The following is a 19,464-nucleotide window of genomic DNA, read 5'->3' as shown; positions in this document are numbered from 1 at the left end:
GTTTTCCATGTTTCCTTCAAGTTTTTTAAAGCTACTGTATGCCATTGGGCATAATCCAGCAAAAGTTCAGCATTTTCAAGTCCCATTGATTCCAGTGCAAGATATAAAAATACTCTTAAATCTTCCCCGCTGCAATTGATGGGATTTAAATGTACTGATCATTCACCTAGTGCATGTTTGGGACACCATTTAACTGGATCATTCACCTAGTGCATGTTTGGGACACCTTTGGCCCTTAAGACATTGATGAACTACAGCTCCTACCTGTCCCAGCAAGCATAGCCAATAGCCAGGGATGATGGGAGTTGTAGTTCAGCCATGTCTGGAGGGCCAAAAGTTCTCCATGCCTGCCCTAGTGCCTTGGAAGGGGTGGGGAATTCTTGTACAACCAAAACCAGTTTTAAGAAAATCAAGGCTAGAAAAGCGATTTGATTTTGGTTGCTAGCGTCTGAACAGATTGTGTACATTACAAGTTAATTTAAAACTTTAACTTTGGGGGCCTTTGGCTTTTGGGCATTTATTTCTTCCTAGGCAAATGTTTCTATACTTTTTTTGTAGGTTGTTTTGTCTAAATTTGTTAGACAAATGGGAGACCTCCTTCCATCAACAATTTACATTCCTTACCTGAAAATGCTCCGGGGATTAGCCAATGGGCCCCAATGCGCTCATTACTGCTTTACTTTGCTGAAGGGCAATGGCAGCAGCCATGGTAAGAAATAAGGCCTCAAATAGGCCAACATACTTTCCCATTCACTTGAATCTGTTGCAGCGGAACCTCAGTACTAATGCATTATTTGCAAGGCAGCCTATCCTGAAGCAGACAAGGAAGTGAATGCTTTAGTCTTAAGGTTTTCATATTTGAATGCGCTATGTTCTTAAGCACATTTCTAGTTGATGTTTATCTGTGTTCACTATAGCTTGTTTCTATGTGTAAACTTTGCGGCTTCCTTTTAGGAAAAGAACAAAAGTAACAGAGCACATGTAAAAGGTTCCAAGTTCAATACCTGCCATCTCCAGGTTGGGCTGGAAAAGACTTTTGCCACAGACCCTTGAGAGCCACTGCCGGTTCGTGTGTGGACAATACTGAGTTAGATGAACCAGTGGTCTGATTCAGTATTAGGCAGCTTTCTTCATGTCTGAGGGACAGAGTATCATGGTATAAATCAGGGGTCAGCAAACCTTTTCTGCAGGGGGCCAGTCCACTGTCCCTCAGACCTTGTGAAGGGCTGGACGAGCCCTGGTGGCTGCTTACCTGTGCCTTGTGAGCGGCAGGGGCTGGCGGTGGCAGAAGGACGATGAGCAGTGCAAAAGGGCTGGCTCTGGAGAGGGGCTGCTTAAAATGGCGCTCAGCCAACCGCATCTCAACAAAGCCCACCCCCTTCCTCCTCTAGGCAGGGCGGGGAGATGCCAGGAGGAGGGAGGGAGGAGGTGCCACCGCTGTGGGGGGGGGGAATGGCACAGCCCAAATGATCAGAATCCCCAAGCCGATCAACGCAGCGATTCCCAGACCGTCTGTGAGCCGGATCCAGAAGGCAATTGGGCCGGATCCGGCCCTCAGGCCTTAGTTTGTCGACCCATGGTATAAACAAATGGGACCCGCAACCAAATGTTGCAGTGTGGAGTGCTCCTGTTAAGGATTCTAGGAAGCCATGCCCTTTCTAGGCTACTGCATTCCATCCTCCTCTACCCACCCCCCCAAACTATCAGTTTGCTTTCCCTGCGCACTAAGCATACTCAGTTGTTTTGGTTTCCCTTTGCAGGTTTTTCCACTGAAGATTTTTTGTGTATTGGATTGCTAGTGTTTTTCAGATGATATGCAATAAAAATGTTTAATCTTAAATTTAGGGCAGGTTTTGTTTTTTCAGGTGTAGGCTTAGTTAACATAATCTGTACTCACACAGATATTTTTCTCCCCCTTCTAGCTGAAAACATCCAAGGAGCAGGTGGCAGTCCTGTCTCCTGGGAGCATTTCTTCCACTCTCTGATGCTGTACCATGAGCACCTGCGGAAAGATTTGCCGAGTGCAGATAGCATTCAGTATCGTCACCTTCCTCTCAGAGGCATCACCCAGAAAGAACAGGATGGATTGATTTCATTTCTGCAACTTACAGAAACTATAGTGAAATGGGTAAACAGGCCTCTCCTTTAATGGTTGATGCATTCAGGATTCCGTTTGTCCATTATTTTATTAATTAAGTTGGCTTTACAAACCCAGCACATTTTATATTAAAAGTCAGATGTACTAGAGGAAAATTGATATAGCCATTGATAGACTTGAACTGAAGTTCATTTTGACTGGGAGAAAAATAGAAAGTGAGGGAAATATTAGTGTTGGATACTTATTCGTAATATAATTGGCCCCACAATGACATTGCTTAGCTTTTGTTTGAATCATCAGAGGTCACTGGTGCTCTCTCTTTCCTTTCTAGAGTGAGAATGCCCGCTTGGCTCTCTGTGAACACCCTCAGTGGACACCAGTGGTTATAATTTTGGGACTTCTGCAATGTAGCATCCATCCCATTTTGAAAGCAGAGTTATTAGAGACTCTTTCAGCCTTTGGGAAATCTCCGGAAATTGCTGCTTCACTGTGGCAGTCATTGGAATACACCCAGGTATCTTAACTCTTCCATGGCAGTTTAACCCTTAGTACAATCCTGTACGTATTCTGACACTATTTAGCAATGTATGCTCTGAATACTAGGTTTATGCTTTCCCCCAAATTCTATTTTATTCAACTGTTGCTAGTTCTTACTTAAAAATTAGGTGGCGTTAATTATATGCACGGCATTGTTTTCTGTGTTCGGAATGTTGGGCTGTGGCAGCAGCAACTGAAACAGAATGAAAAAGTGCAAGTCGAATTGATTCCCCTTCTGTGATGTATTATTTGCTTATGTATTATAAATCTGTACTGGCAGATTCTGAATAAGGTTAAGAAGAAAGGCAGATTTCCCTTTTTGTGGAGAGAAGGTGGGAATGTGTCTTGAGGTAAAGACAGCTGATCACGCTAGCACTCTAGTCCTTTTAAGTCCAGTCAAGAAAATTGTGCTGCCTACAAAGGAGAGCCAGTGCAGATGCAATGCAGCCTTATATTTAATAATTTTCCTGGTAATCCTAGGTGGCCAGGTATTCAATAAAGCAAATGAGCAAGTTGGTGGTGGAGAAGTGGATTGCTATGTCACTCCTCGACTGCTTTTTAGTAGAAGCAATTTTGTTAATAGCCTGTGTTTCTATGCTAGCTGCGGAAGGGAGCTGCTTCTGTTCTGTGGCCAACATGGAAATTTAGTTTAGTAGCCTCTTAGCAGGGTTGTAAACATTGGCGGACTTGTAACTTTTGTGTGCTCATTCCCTTGGTGACGGGAAAAGCCGATAGGACTTTGCACTCCTTCCCCATAGTTCCTCCTTTCTTGCGCAGGTTCTCCATTCTCCTTTGGTCACCAGTGTTAGCTGTGGTTAGTTGTTACATTTGCACTATCTGTGAATTTTCAAACTAAATGGAAGAGGATGGGAAGAGGGAGCATGCGACTCAACCCCATAATCATGGTTAAGGAACAGGAAGTGTTACATTTGCATTAGTCTGGTGTTCTCTACTGGGACGGGTATTTTCAGGAGCTGCATTAAAAGCTTGTTGGATAGAGTTTAATCTGTCTTTCTGGAAGGGTGACAATATATTTTCATATGGGTAGAAGCTCTTGAAAAAGAGTGTGCAAGATAAACAGCATAGCTCATTTTTTAGCTCTCGTGTTCTTTTGATGATTATGAAAAATCATTTCCTTTCTCTCTTGTTTGTTTTGAAAGATACTACAAACTGTCAGAACTCCAGGCCAAAGACAAGCCATTGGCATTGAGGTAAAATCTGTTTCTAGTTAGCTACGTGGTTGTACAAAGTGAAAAGCTGTAGGACTGCTTCTGCAAAGAGGAGCTTCAGAGTCTTTTACTTGCATATTTAAAAATAGTAATAATAGTGCACATACTCATTTTTTTAAAAAAAGGCAAATTCTTCAGAAAAGTCAAAAGGGGGGGAAATCCTTACAAGATGAGTAGACGCCTGAAATTGGTTGTGATGAGCATTCTGATCCTGTGCAGATTTAAGCATGCCTAAACCTATTGAAGTCAATTGACTTAGATGCACCTGACTCTCAAACTGCAAGCACTGTTGGAAGCAATGAGGGTTGTTGTGACTTCACTTGTTTCACCGATTACTAATTAATTTGGCTGTGACTAGTTTCAGCTTAATTGAGGCCATAGACATTGAAAAGCAATAGGGAAATTAAAAACCTACTAAAACTTAATGCCCTACCCCCTTTTAGACATTTTTTGAAGGCAAACATGCCTTGTGCTATCCATCTGGTTGTGGTGAAACATGAGAATCTATTGTAATTGTGTAAACCCCCCCCCCAAAAAAAAAACTTCTATAGATACATTCTGACATTATGATGCACTAAATTACATTTCTAATAATGTTTGTTTCTCTGTTTTCCTGCAAAGGTTGAATTGAATGAAATTGAATCCCGGTGTGAGGAGTATCCTTTAACTCGTGCTTTCTGCCGGCTCATTAGCACACTGGTGGAGAGTTCATTTCCTTCTAACCTGGGTGCTGGCTTGCGCCCGCCAGGCTTTGATCCATATCTGCAATTTCTGAGAGATTCTGTGTTTCTTCGATTTCGTACAAGGGCCTATCGGCGAGCTGCTGAGAAGGTAGCTTCTGCTTCTAAATATGTATTGTTTTAACTTCTAGAGATGTTTCTAAACTTGATGGTGTTGACTTTTTAAAATGATGTGATGTTTTGCTAATTTCTGCCCCTAAGATTTACAGCTAATCGTATTAAATCTGAGTTGAGTAGTGTCTGGGCTCCATGTATTCCACTGCCATAACATGATGCTCGGAATTAGAAGATTAGTGATACTTCAGGAGGGCTGTAGCTCAGTAGTAGAGTCAGGTACAATTTCTGGCCATCTCCAAGAGCGGCTGGGAAAGGCTTCTGTCTTTTGGAATAAAGCAGGTGCAGCAGTGACGCAGCAAGATTTAAAGCAGAATATATGACGCTGAAGGCTAATGCCAGAGTCATGATGGCCCTTCAGGATGCTTGTGGGATTCCTAAGCTCAACAAGAAAAATTATGCCGACTGGGTTTTGTATGCAGAGGCAATTCTGCGGAAAGAGGGTTTGTTTGAGGTCATTACAGAAACCCCCCCAGCTCCAGTTACAGATGCATGGAAAGTTAAGGATTCCAAAGCACGGGGAACACTTACATTGATAGTATCCCCAGAAGAGCTCTGTCTATTGCGTGATAAGACCTCAGCCAGAGAAATTTGGGATTCTTTGAGAGAGGCTCACTTAAGGACAGAAGCTGGATCTACTATGTTTTACTTTAACAAGCTGCATAATATGGCTCTTGCTGAAGGTGGAGATGTGCGTTTACATCTGATGGAGATGCAAAATCTGAGACATGAGCTGCAACAGAGAGGACTCAACTTTCCAGAGGCTGTGTATTCTTTCATGATACTACAATCTTTGGGTTCAGGTTGGGAGTCTGTTGCAACCCAGATTGCTGTGCAGCCAACAGCTCAGCTAACAGTGGACTTTGTTACTGCCGTGGTGTTAAATGAAGCAGATCGCCGGGGTGCTAGCTGCATGGGCAAGGGGGAGTCTTCACAGACGTCATCCCATAGTGCAGTGGAACCACCAGATGGCGCCAAAGCTTTGAAGGCAGTAAAATGCTACTCGTGTGGACGTCTAGGCCATATGAAGAGGGAATGCAGATATCCCAGGGCCAAGACAGAGCAGCGCAGCGAAAGCTCATCGCGTGGAAAAGGCCGAGGCAAAGGCAAAGGTCCGGTGTCTAGGACAACGCAGCACAAGGCTATGGTTTCACGCTTCACTCCAAAGGTTGCAGAGGTCCAGAAGACGTCTAGATCTTTCTTCGTTGTTGATTCGGCGGCGACCCACCACATGTGCAACGATAAGAGACTTTTTGTGTCTTTTACACCGCAGGAAGGTGCGATTCACCAGGCGGATGACCACACTATTCCCAGTAAAGGCTACGGAACTGTTGTTCTTCACAGTTTGGACTTATCGATACAGAATGTCCTTTACGTGCCAGACGCCAAACATAATCTGCTCAGCGTTGGACAACTGAATGAGCGGAACATTGACGTTTCCTTCAAGAACAAGAAGTGCATCATCACAAAGAAAAATGACTATGAATTGCATGCTGAATATGTTGATCGTTTGTTTGTTTTGTATTATGATGATGTTGTGCAGGATGACACTTGTTGCATTGCAGGTTCTAACAAAAGTTTGCATGCAGGATGTATTCATGATTTTCATCGAAAATTTGGTCATTTGCATTTTGAGGCAGTATCTAAAATGCCTGCCTTGGTTGAAGGTATGACTATTAGACCCTGCAGGTACCACATGAAGTGCAAAGCATGCGCAGCAAACAAGGTGAAAATGGCTGCGAAAGGTAAGGTGTCTAGTAGGCAAGCTACGGAACCATACCAGATTATTCATGCTGATTTGGTTGGACCACTAGCGCCCTCTTTGGGTGGAAATAGGTACTTCATGGTTCTCATTGACGCATTTTCTAGATATATTTTTGTGTACAATCTCAAGCAGAAATCAGAGGCTTTTCCTAGGTTCAAGGAATTCTGTGCTTGGTTGGAAAATGTGCATGGTAAGAAGATAAACACTCTTTTCAGTGATCGCGGGGGAGAATTCACTTCTCAGCAGTTTGAAGCTTTTCTGACTGAGAAAGGAATTCAACACGATTTGTCTAGTCCTCGCTCGCCATGGCAGAATGGACTTGCGGAACGGGCAAATCAGACATTGCTTCAAGGGTTAAAAACCTTGCTGCATGATGCCAATCTTCCAGAGAGTTATTGGGCCGAATCTCTCTCGTGTTTTGTTTACAGTTACAATCGCAGGTTATCTTCAGCGATTGGTTGTACCCCCTATGAGAAGATGTTTGGCAAGAAGCCATACATCAAACACATGAAAATTTTTGGTTCTGACATGTGGGTTCATTCACCACAAAATTCAAAGTTAGACAAGCGTGGATTGCATGGTATCTTTCTAGGTTATCAGAAAGGGTCTTACAGAATAATGATGACTGACTCTAAGACAATTAAGCTCACGAGAAGTGTTGAATACAATGCAAAGTGGGGGGAGAATGTGGGAATTTTCCAATGTTATCCTGATGACAGTGATGAGACTGAGGATAGTCAGAAGCAACCACAACAACCCACACCCACTGATGAAGGTTCTGAGTCTGAATCTGAAACTGAATCGGGTGATTCAGAGGATTTCAAGAGTGCGAAAGCCTCTATGCGACCCTCTGAAAGCTCTGATCAAGAATTGGAAGAACCATTGTTCACAATAGGTCGCTTTTCTCCTAAGAAGGAAGAGGAGAGTGTTGAAGACTTAAGGCTAATTCGTAGGTCACAGAGAGCCACAAAAGGCAAACCTCCAAAGAGATTTGCTGATGAATTTGCTACGATAGCAGTAACAGCTGTTAAAAGCTCCAAGAAGGTATTTGAACCTTCAAGTTTCCAAGAAATCCAGGGTTTGGATTCAAAGGAAGCTGAACCATGGTTAAATGCCATGAAGGCTGAGCTTGATTCCTTGGAAAGGAACAAAACATGGGAGCTAGTTCCAGTAGTTCCAGGAATGAAACTGCTTGGAAGCAAATGGGTCTTCAAAGCGAAGACTGATCAAAATGGCAAGATAGTCAGACACAAAGCCAGATTGGTAGCCAGAGGTTTTGCACAAGTACCAGGTGAAGACTATCACGAGACCTACTCACCCACAGTGAGATATGAAAGCATTAGGCTTATGCTCAAGCTAGCTGCAGAGGAAAATCTACACATTAGTCACCATGATATTAATACAGCTTTTCTGTACGGATCTCTGGATGAATCACTTTATATGCTTCCACCTGATGGCGTACAGGTAAAACAGGGATTTGTTTGTGCTCTGAAGAAATCCCTTTATGGTCTCAAACAAAGTGCACGGTGTTGGCACACAAAACTCACTGAAGTATTGTTTTCTCTAGGTTTTCAGCAAGGGAAAGCTGATCCATGTGTATTTGTCAAAGAGGAGGGGCAAAAGAAACTGTACTGTTTGTTTTATGTTGATGATTTATTATTCTTTTGGAAAGATGTCGCAATGTACAATAACACCCTAGCTCAACTGAAAGAGCACTTTGACATGAAAGATCTTGGTGAGGTAAACAACTACCTATCTCTGGAAATAGAAAGAGATCAAGATGGTAACATTCTAGTACACCAGTCACGGAAAATTGCTGATGTGTTAAGCAAACTAAACCTGTTGGATGCTAACCCTGTAGACACACCGATGACAACAGGTTATCAGGTAGATGACACTGGAGAAGCATTTTCTGACTCTACACTGTACAGAAGTGTGCTAGGCAAGCTAAACTTCATTGCCAGATGTTCAAGACCAGACATTGCTGTTAGCTGTAATTTGCTAAGCAGACAAGTCAACAATCCTAGTGTCAAGGATTGGAAAGCTCTGAAACGCATAGCGCGGTATTTGAAAGGCACTATGCATTACAGACTGAGATTTAACAATCAGAAGTCTGGTGGTCTTGAGATATTTGCAGATGCAAGTTTTGGAAGTGACACTGAAGACAGGAAAAGTACGTCTGGAGTTTGCTACATGTACAATCAGGGTCTGTTTGATTGGTCATGCAAGAAGCAAACAACAGTTAGCTTAAGTACTTGTGAAGCTGAACTGAATGCACTGTCTTATTCACTTAAGGATTGTGAATGGTTGATACAATTGTGCAAAGATATGAAAATTCCTGTCAAATGTCCAATCCAGGTTTACCAGGACAACAAAGCATGTTTGGCTTTGCTGAAGTCTGAAGGTTGTAAGCAAAGCACGAAGCACTTGCAATTAAAATTGCAGCATGCTAGGGAATGTATTCAGAAGGGACTCGTAACGGTGTCCTATATGCCAGGTAATAAAATTCCTGCTGATGTATTATCCAAGATTGTATCAAGGGATCAACACTGTACCTATGTGCAGAAGTTGGGTTTGTACTGATATTGTACGAACACGCTGCCCAGTGATGTTCACAGAAAGGGGGAGGATGTTGGTTTCTGTTTTCCTTCACTGTGCAGCGAAAGGGCTTGTCACGAGACAGGTGTTTACATTCCACAGTCTGTACTGTACTGTTGGAGTTTCTCACGGGAAAGGGAGACTGGATGTGACGTACACTGGTTTCCTGTTTTTCACTGTGTTGTTTTCTCTCCAAGCTGTCGAGGAGAGAGGATGCTTTTCTGCTCCGGCAGAGGCAAGATGTCTTTCTGTAATATAACTGCTTTGAACTGTAAATAAAGCAACCAAGAGTATGCAGCACGTACTCCTCATCCTTCCGCTGGGCACGGAACTCTGCTTTAACCAACAACTGCATGGAGAGCCACTGCCAGACAACATAGATTGTACTGAGCTACTTGGACTAATAGCCTGATTCTGCATAAGGCATCTTTTTATCTTACTAAAATGGGAAGCTGAGGTTTGAGGTGCCCACTTTTAAAATAATATTTTGTGTGTGCTTTTCTTGACAGTGGGAAGTAGCGGAAGCAGTTCTAGAGGTTTTTTACAAACTGCTGAGAGATTACGAACCTCAGCTTGAAGATTTTGTGGACCAATATGTTGAGTTACAAGGTATGCTCTTTCCTGGTTTGTCTTTAGCTCCGTTTTTGTATCTTGTTTGGGGAAGAAAGCAAAATGGTGACCAGTTCTCCTGCTGGCTTTTAGACTGGTCCTTCAGACTCAGAAAAAATAGTTTTGGGGGAAGCTAGCAATGAGGAATTGACTATAGTCTAACAGGCAAACAGAATGAGCAAATACAAAGTTATAAATTCAGAGAAGAAAGTACTACAATGTCAAAAGCAGCTGGATTTTGTCATTGTTTTGAAGCTGGTATAGGAGAAGAAGGGGTGGTGACTGTTTAGATTTGCTTCGGAAAAAAGCAATGGAATTTTTTTGACAAACTATAATGCTGATATTACTGAATTGTGCTTTTAATTTTTTAGGAGAAGAAATTATAGCTTATAAACCACCTGGATTTAACCTGATGTATCACCTGTTGAATGAGTCACCAATGTTGGAACTGTGTCTTAGCTTGCTGGAAGAAGGGGTTAAACAACTAGATACCTATGCTCCTTTCCCTGGTATGTAGCAAAAATAAATAAAAAATCCAACTTAAAAAAAATATTTTGATGCTACTTATTGTATAGCCAGTGAACTGAAGTCTTCATTATGTAGATCCACTGCAAGGAAAGCTGTTGAATAAAAGTTGGCCATTCTTGAGTGGGGCCTTTTAGTACAAACTGACTTATTATGGCTCTGTTAATGCACATATGTAGATTGACTGCAGCATTATTTGTTTCCCTCATAAGCGTTCTAGGCATGGAAGTGGGATTGTCTTTATTTCCTTTCCTTCCACAGGAAAGAAGCACTTGGAGAAAGCTGTACAGTATTGCCTTGGCCTGCTTAATCTGACCCTACAGAAAGAGAACCTTTTCATGGACTTGTTAAGGGAAAGCCACCTCTCCCTGATTGTTACATCACTGGAACAGCTGCTGCAAGGAATCAACCCTCGGACTAAAAAGGCAGACCATGTGGTGAATATTGCCAGGTAGAGCCAATGCATTTAGAAAGACAGATGTGGTTCTAGAGAGACTGGCATAATGTGATACCATTGTGTGCCTCTTGAGAGGGTCCTACGCTTGCTCTGCTCCTTACACAGATTGTCACTATTCAGCCCACTGCAAAGAAATCAAATAATGTCCCTGTACTGACCTGATTTTAAAGATCGGGTCCAAATTACGAATCTGTTCTGAGCAGTTGCATATGTCTGAAAACCTTTGGGGTTTCCCCTGGGTTTGCTGATGCCCTCCGTGTGTGTGTGTGTGTGTGTGTGTGTGTGTGTGTGTGTGTTGTTTTGGTTATAAAGGGCTGGCCCTTGGAACAAATGAGAGCTATTTGTGTATAATATGATTTAGTATTGTATATCCATGTCTGTTGTAGCTGCATGCAGCAGCAGCACCTAGGGGTGGAGAGGGGAGAGCAGTAGCACCATCTTGCTGGTGGCAGTGGTGCTGCATTTGCGTCAGTGGGACAGGGCGAAGCAGTGGCAGGGCTGACAACAGCAGCCCACAGGTGTGCACAGCAGTGATGGCAACCCAGAGCTTGACCTTGCTGCCGCCTCATGCCATCTCTGTCACAGTGAGCAATGCTGCTGCTGCTAGTCTCCCCTCCCTTCACCTGCTTCTGCATACATATTTTTAGCCTCAGTACTAATTTTTATGAATAATAATAATTTTATTATATGTACCCCACCCCAGCCACTCTGGGCGGCTTCCAGCATGGAAGCATTATTAAGGCTCCCTTTCCCCCTTTTTTCTGGCATTTCTAGTTCTTGACAATTCCTATGTTCTTGTAATTTTCAAGGTATCTTTATCATGGCAATTCCAATCCTGAACTGGCTTTTGAAAGTTCCAAGATCCTGTGTTGCATTTCCTGTAATTCTAATATTCAGGTCAAATTGATTGGAGACTTCACACAAGACCAGGTAACGGTTGTTACATTTGTTTTTCGTGCAAGGGAAGGGAAGAATGATGTAGCCAGCACATGGCTTTACTGTTAGAATGGTTTCTAACCAGGTCAGAGTTGTTTACATTTGTATGGTTCTCAGGAATTTCCCATCTAGTCAGCAATCAAATCTTAATTAACTTTAGCAATAAGGCTGCTTCATGTAACTTTGGATCATTTCCCAAGACTCCCTGCAACTGATTTCTGAGAGAAGGAGTCAGCAGATCCTTTGAGTTATATGGTCTGCACAGGACCATATAACTCAAAAGATCTGCGTTGGCTACCTGTTCAACACAAGGTCCATTCAGGGTGTTTTGATGTATTAAATCCTAAAGTTTCAGGACCCAGTTTCCTGAAAGACTGTTTGCGTGGCGAGTTCCCGCCTCCCCCCGAGGAAATAAAAACACAGGACACAAGAATTCAGGTTAATGGGTCAAATTAGGCCACAACTTTATTGATTACAGGAATTGAGCGGTATTGGCTTAGGCATTGGTCCTAACTACTAACTGGCTTGAAGGCCAGAAGGGTTCATCACCAGTGGGAGGAGTCCTGCTGAGGCACGTCAACTAGGACCTCCCCCCTGGTGTCACCGTGTGGGGGCGTGCCGTGGGCCCACACCTCCTGAGGCTTAGGACAAGGCCACATCCCCCGGAATCCTTTACCGGACTACCCTTGTTTGGGGGAAGGTGATGGCGCTCCTTCTCCCCTTCATTTGCATAACAATAGAACAGTACCCCCACCAATGCCTAACCGCCAATACCGAAGAGTTGTGACGGTTTGCTACGAGGTAGGCGAAAACCAAATGGCTGGTGCCAATCTGCCATTTGGGAAAATTCCTACCAGGCCCCTTGACGGCGACCAACCGGAGTTCATAGCAACGTCATGGAACCTAGCCTAAAGAGGGTGGGATGGGAGGGAAAACCGGGTCAGCTGCAGCAAGGGAAAGAGGAGGAGCCTCAGCTGCAGCAGATCTAAATAGCCAAGGCCCCACCCCCGGAGCGAGCCATTTGGCTGGCCCGGAGTATGACGCGCCCGGGGATTCCCTTTGCTATCGTGGGGGCTGGAGCAAGCCCCGGCGAGTGTGGGGGAGGGGCATGAAGCCCGCAACCCTACCTCCTCGTTATCGCGGAAGTGGCTTTCTCCCCATATTGTTCTGCCTGGGCTTCAAAATAGGCAGGGGAGATCCTAAATCAATCTGTCATCGTATAATACCTCACTATCTTCTCATTTCCATTCTTTGGTTGCAAATCCAGAATATCAGCCAGAAACTAATGGCTGGGTTTGTGGAATGTTTGGACAATGAAGCTGCTGAAGAAATCATTAATCCTGATGAAGGTATGAAAGTAGTCCAATTTTTTTTGTACATAAAAATAAGCTGCTGGATAACTGAGAATGAATTATCAAGGATCCTCAGAACTGTTTGCAGAACTGGAAACCATTTTATTAATATATTTTTGGCCTATAATTGAGTTCAGAATCATGTGCCCTTTTTTCTTATTTTTATAACATTTTGGGCAAAAGGCAGAGCACTAATTTACAAGTTAGTTTTAAAAGCAATTCTATAAAAGTCACTGCTTCACAAAATACTTTTATGTGGATGGACTGGCAATTGATAATTCTTTGAGGCATGTTGACACTTGGAAATACTTTCGTGTACGCTTCCCTGCCTGGATAGGTCAACACAAGTGATTAGGCAAGTGACTATTTTCCCTGTTGTAACAAAAATATTGTACATTATTGCAAACAATGTATGTTTCCATTAAAAGCCATTGGATATTAGAATTGAGCACTTCATTAATTTGTATCACTGATGTGTATTTTTGGTTCCCAGAACTTGAAGCTGAAAGGAAGCAGGCCCCAATTTACCATGAAACAAGGATTAACATCCTGAACCTTCTCATTGCCTCTTTGGAGTGCAGCCCACCAAATCTTGCCTTGTATCTTCTGGGTTATGAATTCAAGAAGCCTGTGAGCAACACAAACTTGCAAGACCCAGGTACATGGCTGAAGAGGGCAGGGTGGGGGAGCTGCTGTTCATGTGTTGGAAAGAATCAGCTCAGTAGTAGAAGGAATTTATTTTTGCCCAGAATGGGCAGAAGTTTCATGCTCAGTAGACATAACAAAATGATCTACGTCAGGCGTCCTCAAGCTTGGCCCTCCGGGTGTTTTGAGACTACAATTCCCATCATCCCTGACCACTGGTCCTGCCAGCTAGGGATCATGGGAATTGTAGGCCAAAAACATCTGGAGGGCTGAGTCTGAGGAAGCCTGATCTACGTCAAGGGTACTTTACTGTGAGTGATTACAGCTATGACCACATGTTTCATGCCAGCCGGCTGCAAGTGAAAAGTCTTGCAAAAATCAGACACCTTGCAAAACCTGGCAAGAAGCAAGAGGAGGCAGACTGAGCAGGATTTAACCCTGCTGATCAGTTGATGTGTGGGGCATTAAATCCTGCTGCTTTGGGGGTGGGAACAGGCATGCAGCAAACCCCACTCTCCTGACCATCAGCTGACATGAATGGGCGTGGCTTGGGGAAAATGGACTCCTTGGAGGGCCAAACTGGACCCCCTGAAGGACCAGGATTGGCCCACAGGCCGAAGGCTGGCCACCCCTGATCTACTTGCTGTTCTGTTTGTTAATTATCTTTTCAAATTAGTAAGCAGTATTAACATTAGTGTGACGTAGAAAGTATATGTAAACTTGACAAAACGAATGAATAATTGGAACCTTTCCATAGTCCAGTTTTGATAAAATGCAGTGTTAAATTAGAGTAAAGTATTTACTATTTTTGTGAAGTAAATCTTTAAAACAGGGTGATGTTTTGTTTCTATACATCATGCACGGTTTTCCCCCTAAACATGAATATTGCATCTTCAAGGTGTATTGGGCTGCCCTAGAACTTGCCTACATGCTATTTTGACCATACTGGAGAATGGTACCGAAACAAGGTCTGGTCCCACAGCGGTTCAACAATCTCCTCATCTAGCAGAATTGTGTTACCAGGTATACATGATATTTCCTGTTTTGTTGTTGCTGTTTAGTCGTTTAGTTGTGTCCGACTCTTCGTGACCCCATGGACCAGAGCACGCCAGGCACCCCTGTCTTACACTGTTTTTCTTTTCCACTGTTTTTCTGTTTTGTCCCCCCCCCCCCCCCCCCGTTTTAGGAAAGTTAAAATGGGGTGATCTGTATAAATCCAGTGAGCTTTCAATTACAAGGGAATTGATTTTTGCAGTCTACTAATATAATTTTGGTTTTTTAAAAAAATTAACTTTGCAGTTCTACTGAGAAGTATGTCTCATTGAATTGAATGGGATTTACTTCCAGGTAAATGTGTATAGGATTGCATGAGTAGATCTGAGTTCAAATACTATACTTAATTAGAAATATTTTGGCTAATATTAAAGGAAACTAATATCTGGATTTCCTTCTTGTTCAAACAGGTGATCTATCAGTTGTGTGCCTGCTCAGACACTTCAGGCCCGACAATGAGATATTTGAGAACCAGCCAGGATTTTTTGTTCTCTCAGTTGCAGCATTTACCATTTTCTGTCAAAGGTAAGACTTTTCAAGTACAGTCTCTTAATTTTATTTCTAGCAAGTTTTTTATAACCTGCATTTAAGAAATTAAAAAATTGTCCAGTAGCACCTTAGAGACCAACTGAGTTTGTTCTGGGTATAAGCTTTCGTGTGCATGCACACTTCTTCAGATACTGAACAATTTTTTTTATTTTTTTTTTACTCTGTCAGACCAACATGGCTACCTACTTGAATCTGCATTTAAGAAACATTATTTACAAGTGGCTTGCAAAATATACCGTATTTTTCGCTCTATAGGACGCATTTCAAAAGCAGCTCCTCTTTTTCAGGGCTTTGCCATTAATTACATTGTGTGGAAAGCTGCTTTACATAAACAACTTCCCACACAGAGAGCAATGCCCCATTTGCTTACATTTCCAAGCAGCAGATGTGTAACAAATATAGCGTGAGTCCAACCAGCAATGGTAGGCTCTTCTGAAGTGTCTGTATTGTTCCCATTCTTGCCTTCCCTTGACTTTCAGAGCATGAGATTCCAGCTTTGAACCAGATGTCCTGGCTAATGAAGACAGCCTCTATAGAATTGCGTGTTACTTCACTGAACCGCCAGCGTTCTCACACACAGAGACTCCTGCACCTCCTTCTGGATGACATGCCTGTCAAATCCTACTTAGGTAAATGGAGCATGGAAGGCTGCTCTAAGACTCAAAGACTGCTCATATCTGAAGGGCTCCTTTCCATTTTTTTACTTTCCATTATATAATGAAATAATGCTTTCCTTACACTTTATATTGGAAGTAAATATAAGCCAAGGTTTCAGACCACATGAATTAGCAGTCATGCTGTGGGTCGTACTAAGCATTTATACTGCACACTATATATTTTATAGCACTTGAGACATAATACCACACACACAATGAAATCATTATAACCTTACAATATTTTAATGCATTTATTAGGCTGGAATTTCCCTAGGTAAAGGTAAAGGGACCCCTGATCATTAGGTCCAGTCATGACCGACTCTGGGGTTGCGGTGCTCATCTCGCTTTATTGGCTGAGGGAGCCGCATACAGCTTCCGGGTCATGTGGCCAGCATGACTAAGTCGCTTCTGGCGAACCAGAGCAGTGCACGAAAACGCCGTTTACCTGGAGCGGTACCTATTTATCTACTTGCACTTTGACGTGCTTTCGAACTGCTAGGTTGGCAGGAGCAGGGACCAAGCAACGGGAGCTCAACCCGTTGTGGGGATTCGAACCGCTGACCTTCTGATCGGCAAGTCTTAGGCTCTGTGGTTTAACCCACAGCGCCTCCCGCGTCCCGGAATTTCCCTAGAAAGCAGCATTTTTAATTTTTAAAAGTCCTTTGCTAAGTTTGAATTTGTGCAACTTTGCTTTCATTCATTTGGGAAAAGCTCTCCAAGGAGTATACAAATAAAATTTTCAGTTAAACACAGCTAAAATCCATAAACCAGTTTAAAACAAATATGCATTAAACTATCATAATTGAAAGCAAAAAAAAAATCGAGAACTTTAACAACAAATATTGGTAACTAAATAATGTCTGAATATGCTTGCTGAAGCAGAAAGTTTTCAGCAGCAATCTAACGCAATATAGTAAAGGTGACTGCTTAATGTCATTAAGCAGGGAGGTCCAAGCCACAGGTGCTGCCACACTAATGAAATGCCTCCTCATATGGAGATCATGTGACACTTGTAAAAGTGCAATATCCGCAGATCAAAGTGATCAAATAGGTCCGCATGGGGCAAGGCAATTTCTTAAGTAAACTTTTTCAAAATTTCAATCCTCTTAGCTGAAGGTGAAGGAGGCATAGAAGATGAAAGCCGGTCTGTTAGTGGGTTTCTTCATTTTGATACTGCTGCCAAAGGTAAGTCTCGTTGTGGCTGGTTTACTCAGTCCTTCTACTCTGGATTAGAACCTGAGCAGTCTGTGTCCTGTCTTTGCTTTTGCTTATATTGAGAAATTGGTGGCTATGAGCCAGGTGAATTAATTTAACTGTAAACTATTGTTTAAATGTTGTGTCAGCAATCTTAAACACAACTCTTTCATGTACTGGAGGCATGAGCTATATATACTGTATACTGCAGTTTGTTGGGCTGTTTACTGCACCTCCCGGGGTCTTTTTAAAAAGGTACCCCTGCCCATTCGGGCCAGTCTTGCCAGACTCTAGGGTGGTGCGCTCATCTCACTCTAGAGGCCGGGAGCCAGCGCTGTCCGGAGACACTTCCGGGTCACGTGGCCAGCGTGACAAGCTGCATCTGGTGAGCCAGCGCAGCACACGGAACGCCGTTTACCTTCCCGTTGGTAAGCGGTCCCTATTTAACTTGCACCCGGAGGTGCTTTCGAACTGCTAGGTTGGCAGGCGCTGGGACCGAATGACGGGAGCGCACCCCGCCGCGGGGATTCGAACCGCCGACCATACGATTGGCAAATCCTAGGCACTGAGGTTTTACCCACAGCGCCACCCGCGTCCCCTGAGGTCTTTTTATACTCCTCAAATAACCCTTTATATGGTCAGTGCTCCAACCTTGCAGAAAGCAGGATTGAATTCACCATGCATCAGCGTTTGTGTGGGAAGTTCAGTCCTACTTGTTCACTAGCTCTCCCCATCACCGTTTGGCCAACACTGAGAGGTGGGCAGGACCATCCACCTGTCCGTCACTTGATGTCATTTGGCCCAGAGGTTAGGGTGGAATGAAATATCTGCCCCTCCAGGCCAAAAGGTTTTCCCACCCTGCTGTAAGTAGATATTTGTGTCTACATCTAACATTTCAAATTTAAATGTTTCCCCTTTTTATATATAGAATTTAAGGAAACCATTAGGAACAAAATTAATTATAATCAGAAAGCTCTTTCCATTAAAGCTGCTTTAACTTCTGTCTTCAGAATTCAGTTAAACTCTGATTCTTCCATTCAGTTAAACTCTGATTCTTCCATTTCTGAATAGATTTTTTCCTTCCTTAGTACGCAGGAAGATCTTGAGCATCCTAGACTCAATTGACTTCAGTCAAGAGATCCCAGAACCTTTGCAGCTGGATTTTTTTGACCGTGCTCAAATTGAGCAGGTCATTGCCAACTGCGAGAACAGAAGTGCACGTGGACCAGTTATCTGCAATGTCAAGGTGAGCAATTTCTAGAAACCTCTGTACCTGGCTTCAGTTAGTTTAAGGGTGCAGTGCAGCAAACATTATGTATATTCCAACATTTTTTATTTCCGTGGAAGATTTTTAGATAAAACCTTAACACTCCCACTGACTTCAGTATGTCACTATTTACATTAGTAGCCTCTCAAACATGTTCTTCCATGTGAGAATTAACATTGGAAGAATTTATATAGGTTTTTACTTACGTACCTAATAGTGATATGGTTATCTTCAGGCTCATACCACTGTTGTGCCAGCTTCTTTACAAAACACAGTGCCTTGTATTCAATGTCTTAAAAGGAAAGCTGACATTTCAAGTTGAACATTGTTGTACTTTCCTTGGCCTGTTTCATTTAAGTTGAACTGGGGTGGAAATGAAATTGTGGGCCTAAATGTGAAATGAGCGAAGTGAATCGGAAAGGGAATTAGTAGTGTTTTCATGTTCACAATTGTCTCCAAATTTTACACATAATAGATTAACAAAAGACACTGCTTTCCTTTCTTCAATTCTAGCATCTCCACAAAGTTCTGATTGCTGAAGTTAATGCCCTACAAGGAATGGCAGCCCTTGGGCAGAGACCTTTGCTCATGGAGGTAAGACCACTTAAAATGTGTAAGCTTGATTGAAACCTGGGAAGTTGCGTATACAGAATCCATTAATTGGTCCATTTCTCTCAGCGTTGTTGACACTGACTGACTTCAAGCAGGGGCCCTACATGGAGATGCTGGGGATTAAACTCAGGACTATTTTTGACATGCATAGCATGTGCTCAACCACAGTTGTGGCCATTTCTTGAAAAACCAGCTTCATGGATTATTTTACTACTAATTGTTTTTTGGAAGAGCCCAATGCCTGTCATTCATTTATATAGCTCTTTTCATTTTATCAATGCTTTCAGATAAATTACTTTGCGATATTTCATTTATTGTCTCAGCAGGGCTTGGATGTAGGTAGTGCCGGCAATTCTCGTCTTACCTAAGGCCACCCAGTGACTGTGATGCTGGTTTCACAATGAAGCCAAGCATCGCTTCTAAGGAAAACTGAGACTGAGAATTCTGCTGCCCAGAAGGGGTGCATAGAAAGCAATTTGAGTTGCTGTTTAAATGGAATCTCAATGGGGAGACAACCCACATTCCTCT

General features: G+C 42.9%; 1 protein-coding gene across 3 annotated transcripts in view; it reads left to right on the top strand.

Annotated features, from left to right (window-relative positions):
* The window catches only part of NUP205 (nucleoporin 205), a 41,792-nt gene that overhangs the window by 9,425 nt on the left and 12,903 nt on the right, over positions 1 to 19,464 (top strand). For all 3 annotated transcript variants that reach the window (XM_083400481.1, XM_083400482.1, XM_083400483.1), the window contains exons 11-27: positions 559 to 709; positions 1,923 to 2,128; positions 2,430 to 2,612; positions 3,796 to 3,846; positions 4,486 to 4,695; positions 9,591 to 9,690; positions 10,062 to 10,199; positions 10,477 to 10,666; positions 11,482 to 11,602; positions 12,876 to 12,957; positions 13,454 to 13,618; positions 14,504 to 14,628; positions 15,069 to 15,183; positions 15,687 to 15,836; positions 16,974 to 17,048; positions 18,146 to 18,303; positions 18,838 to 18,918. In XM_083400481.1, coding sequence (XP_083256607.1) covers positions 559 to 709; positions 1,923 to 2,128; positions 2,430 to 2,612; positions 3,796 to 3,846; positions 4,486 to 4,695; positions 9,591 to 9,690; positions 10,062 to 10,199; positions 10,477 to 10,666; positions 11,482 to 11,602; positions 12,876 to 12,957; positions 13,454 to 13,618; positions 14,504 to 14,628; positions 15,069 to 15,183; positions 15,687 to 15,836; positions 16,974 to 17,048; positions 18,146 to 18,303; positions 18,838 to 18,918 — 2,301 coding nt within the window. The remainder of the gene's footprint in view (positions 1 to 558; positions 710 to 1,922; positions 2,129 to 2,429; positions 2,613 to 3,795; positions 3,847 to 4,485; positions 4,696 to 9,590; positions 9,691 to 10,061; positions 10,200 to 10,476; positions 10,667 to 11,481; positions 11,603 to 12,875; positions 12,958 to 13,453; positions 13,619 to 14,503; positions 14,629 to 15,068; positions 15,184 to 15,686; positions 15,837 to 16,973; positions 17,049 to 18,145; positions 18,304 to 18,837; positions 18,919 to 19,464) is intronic.

Source organism: Podarcis tiliguerta (assembly GCF_965153285.1).
Source record: "Podarcis tiliguerta genome assembly, chromosome: 10".
Taxonomy (NCBI): domain Eukaryota; kingdom Metazoa; phylum Chordata; class Lepidosauria; order Squamata; family Lacertidae; genus Podarcis; species Podarcis tiliguerta.
Note: the sequence above shows the minus strand (reverse complement) of the source record. Positions and strands in the feature narration are given on the sequence as shown.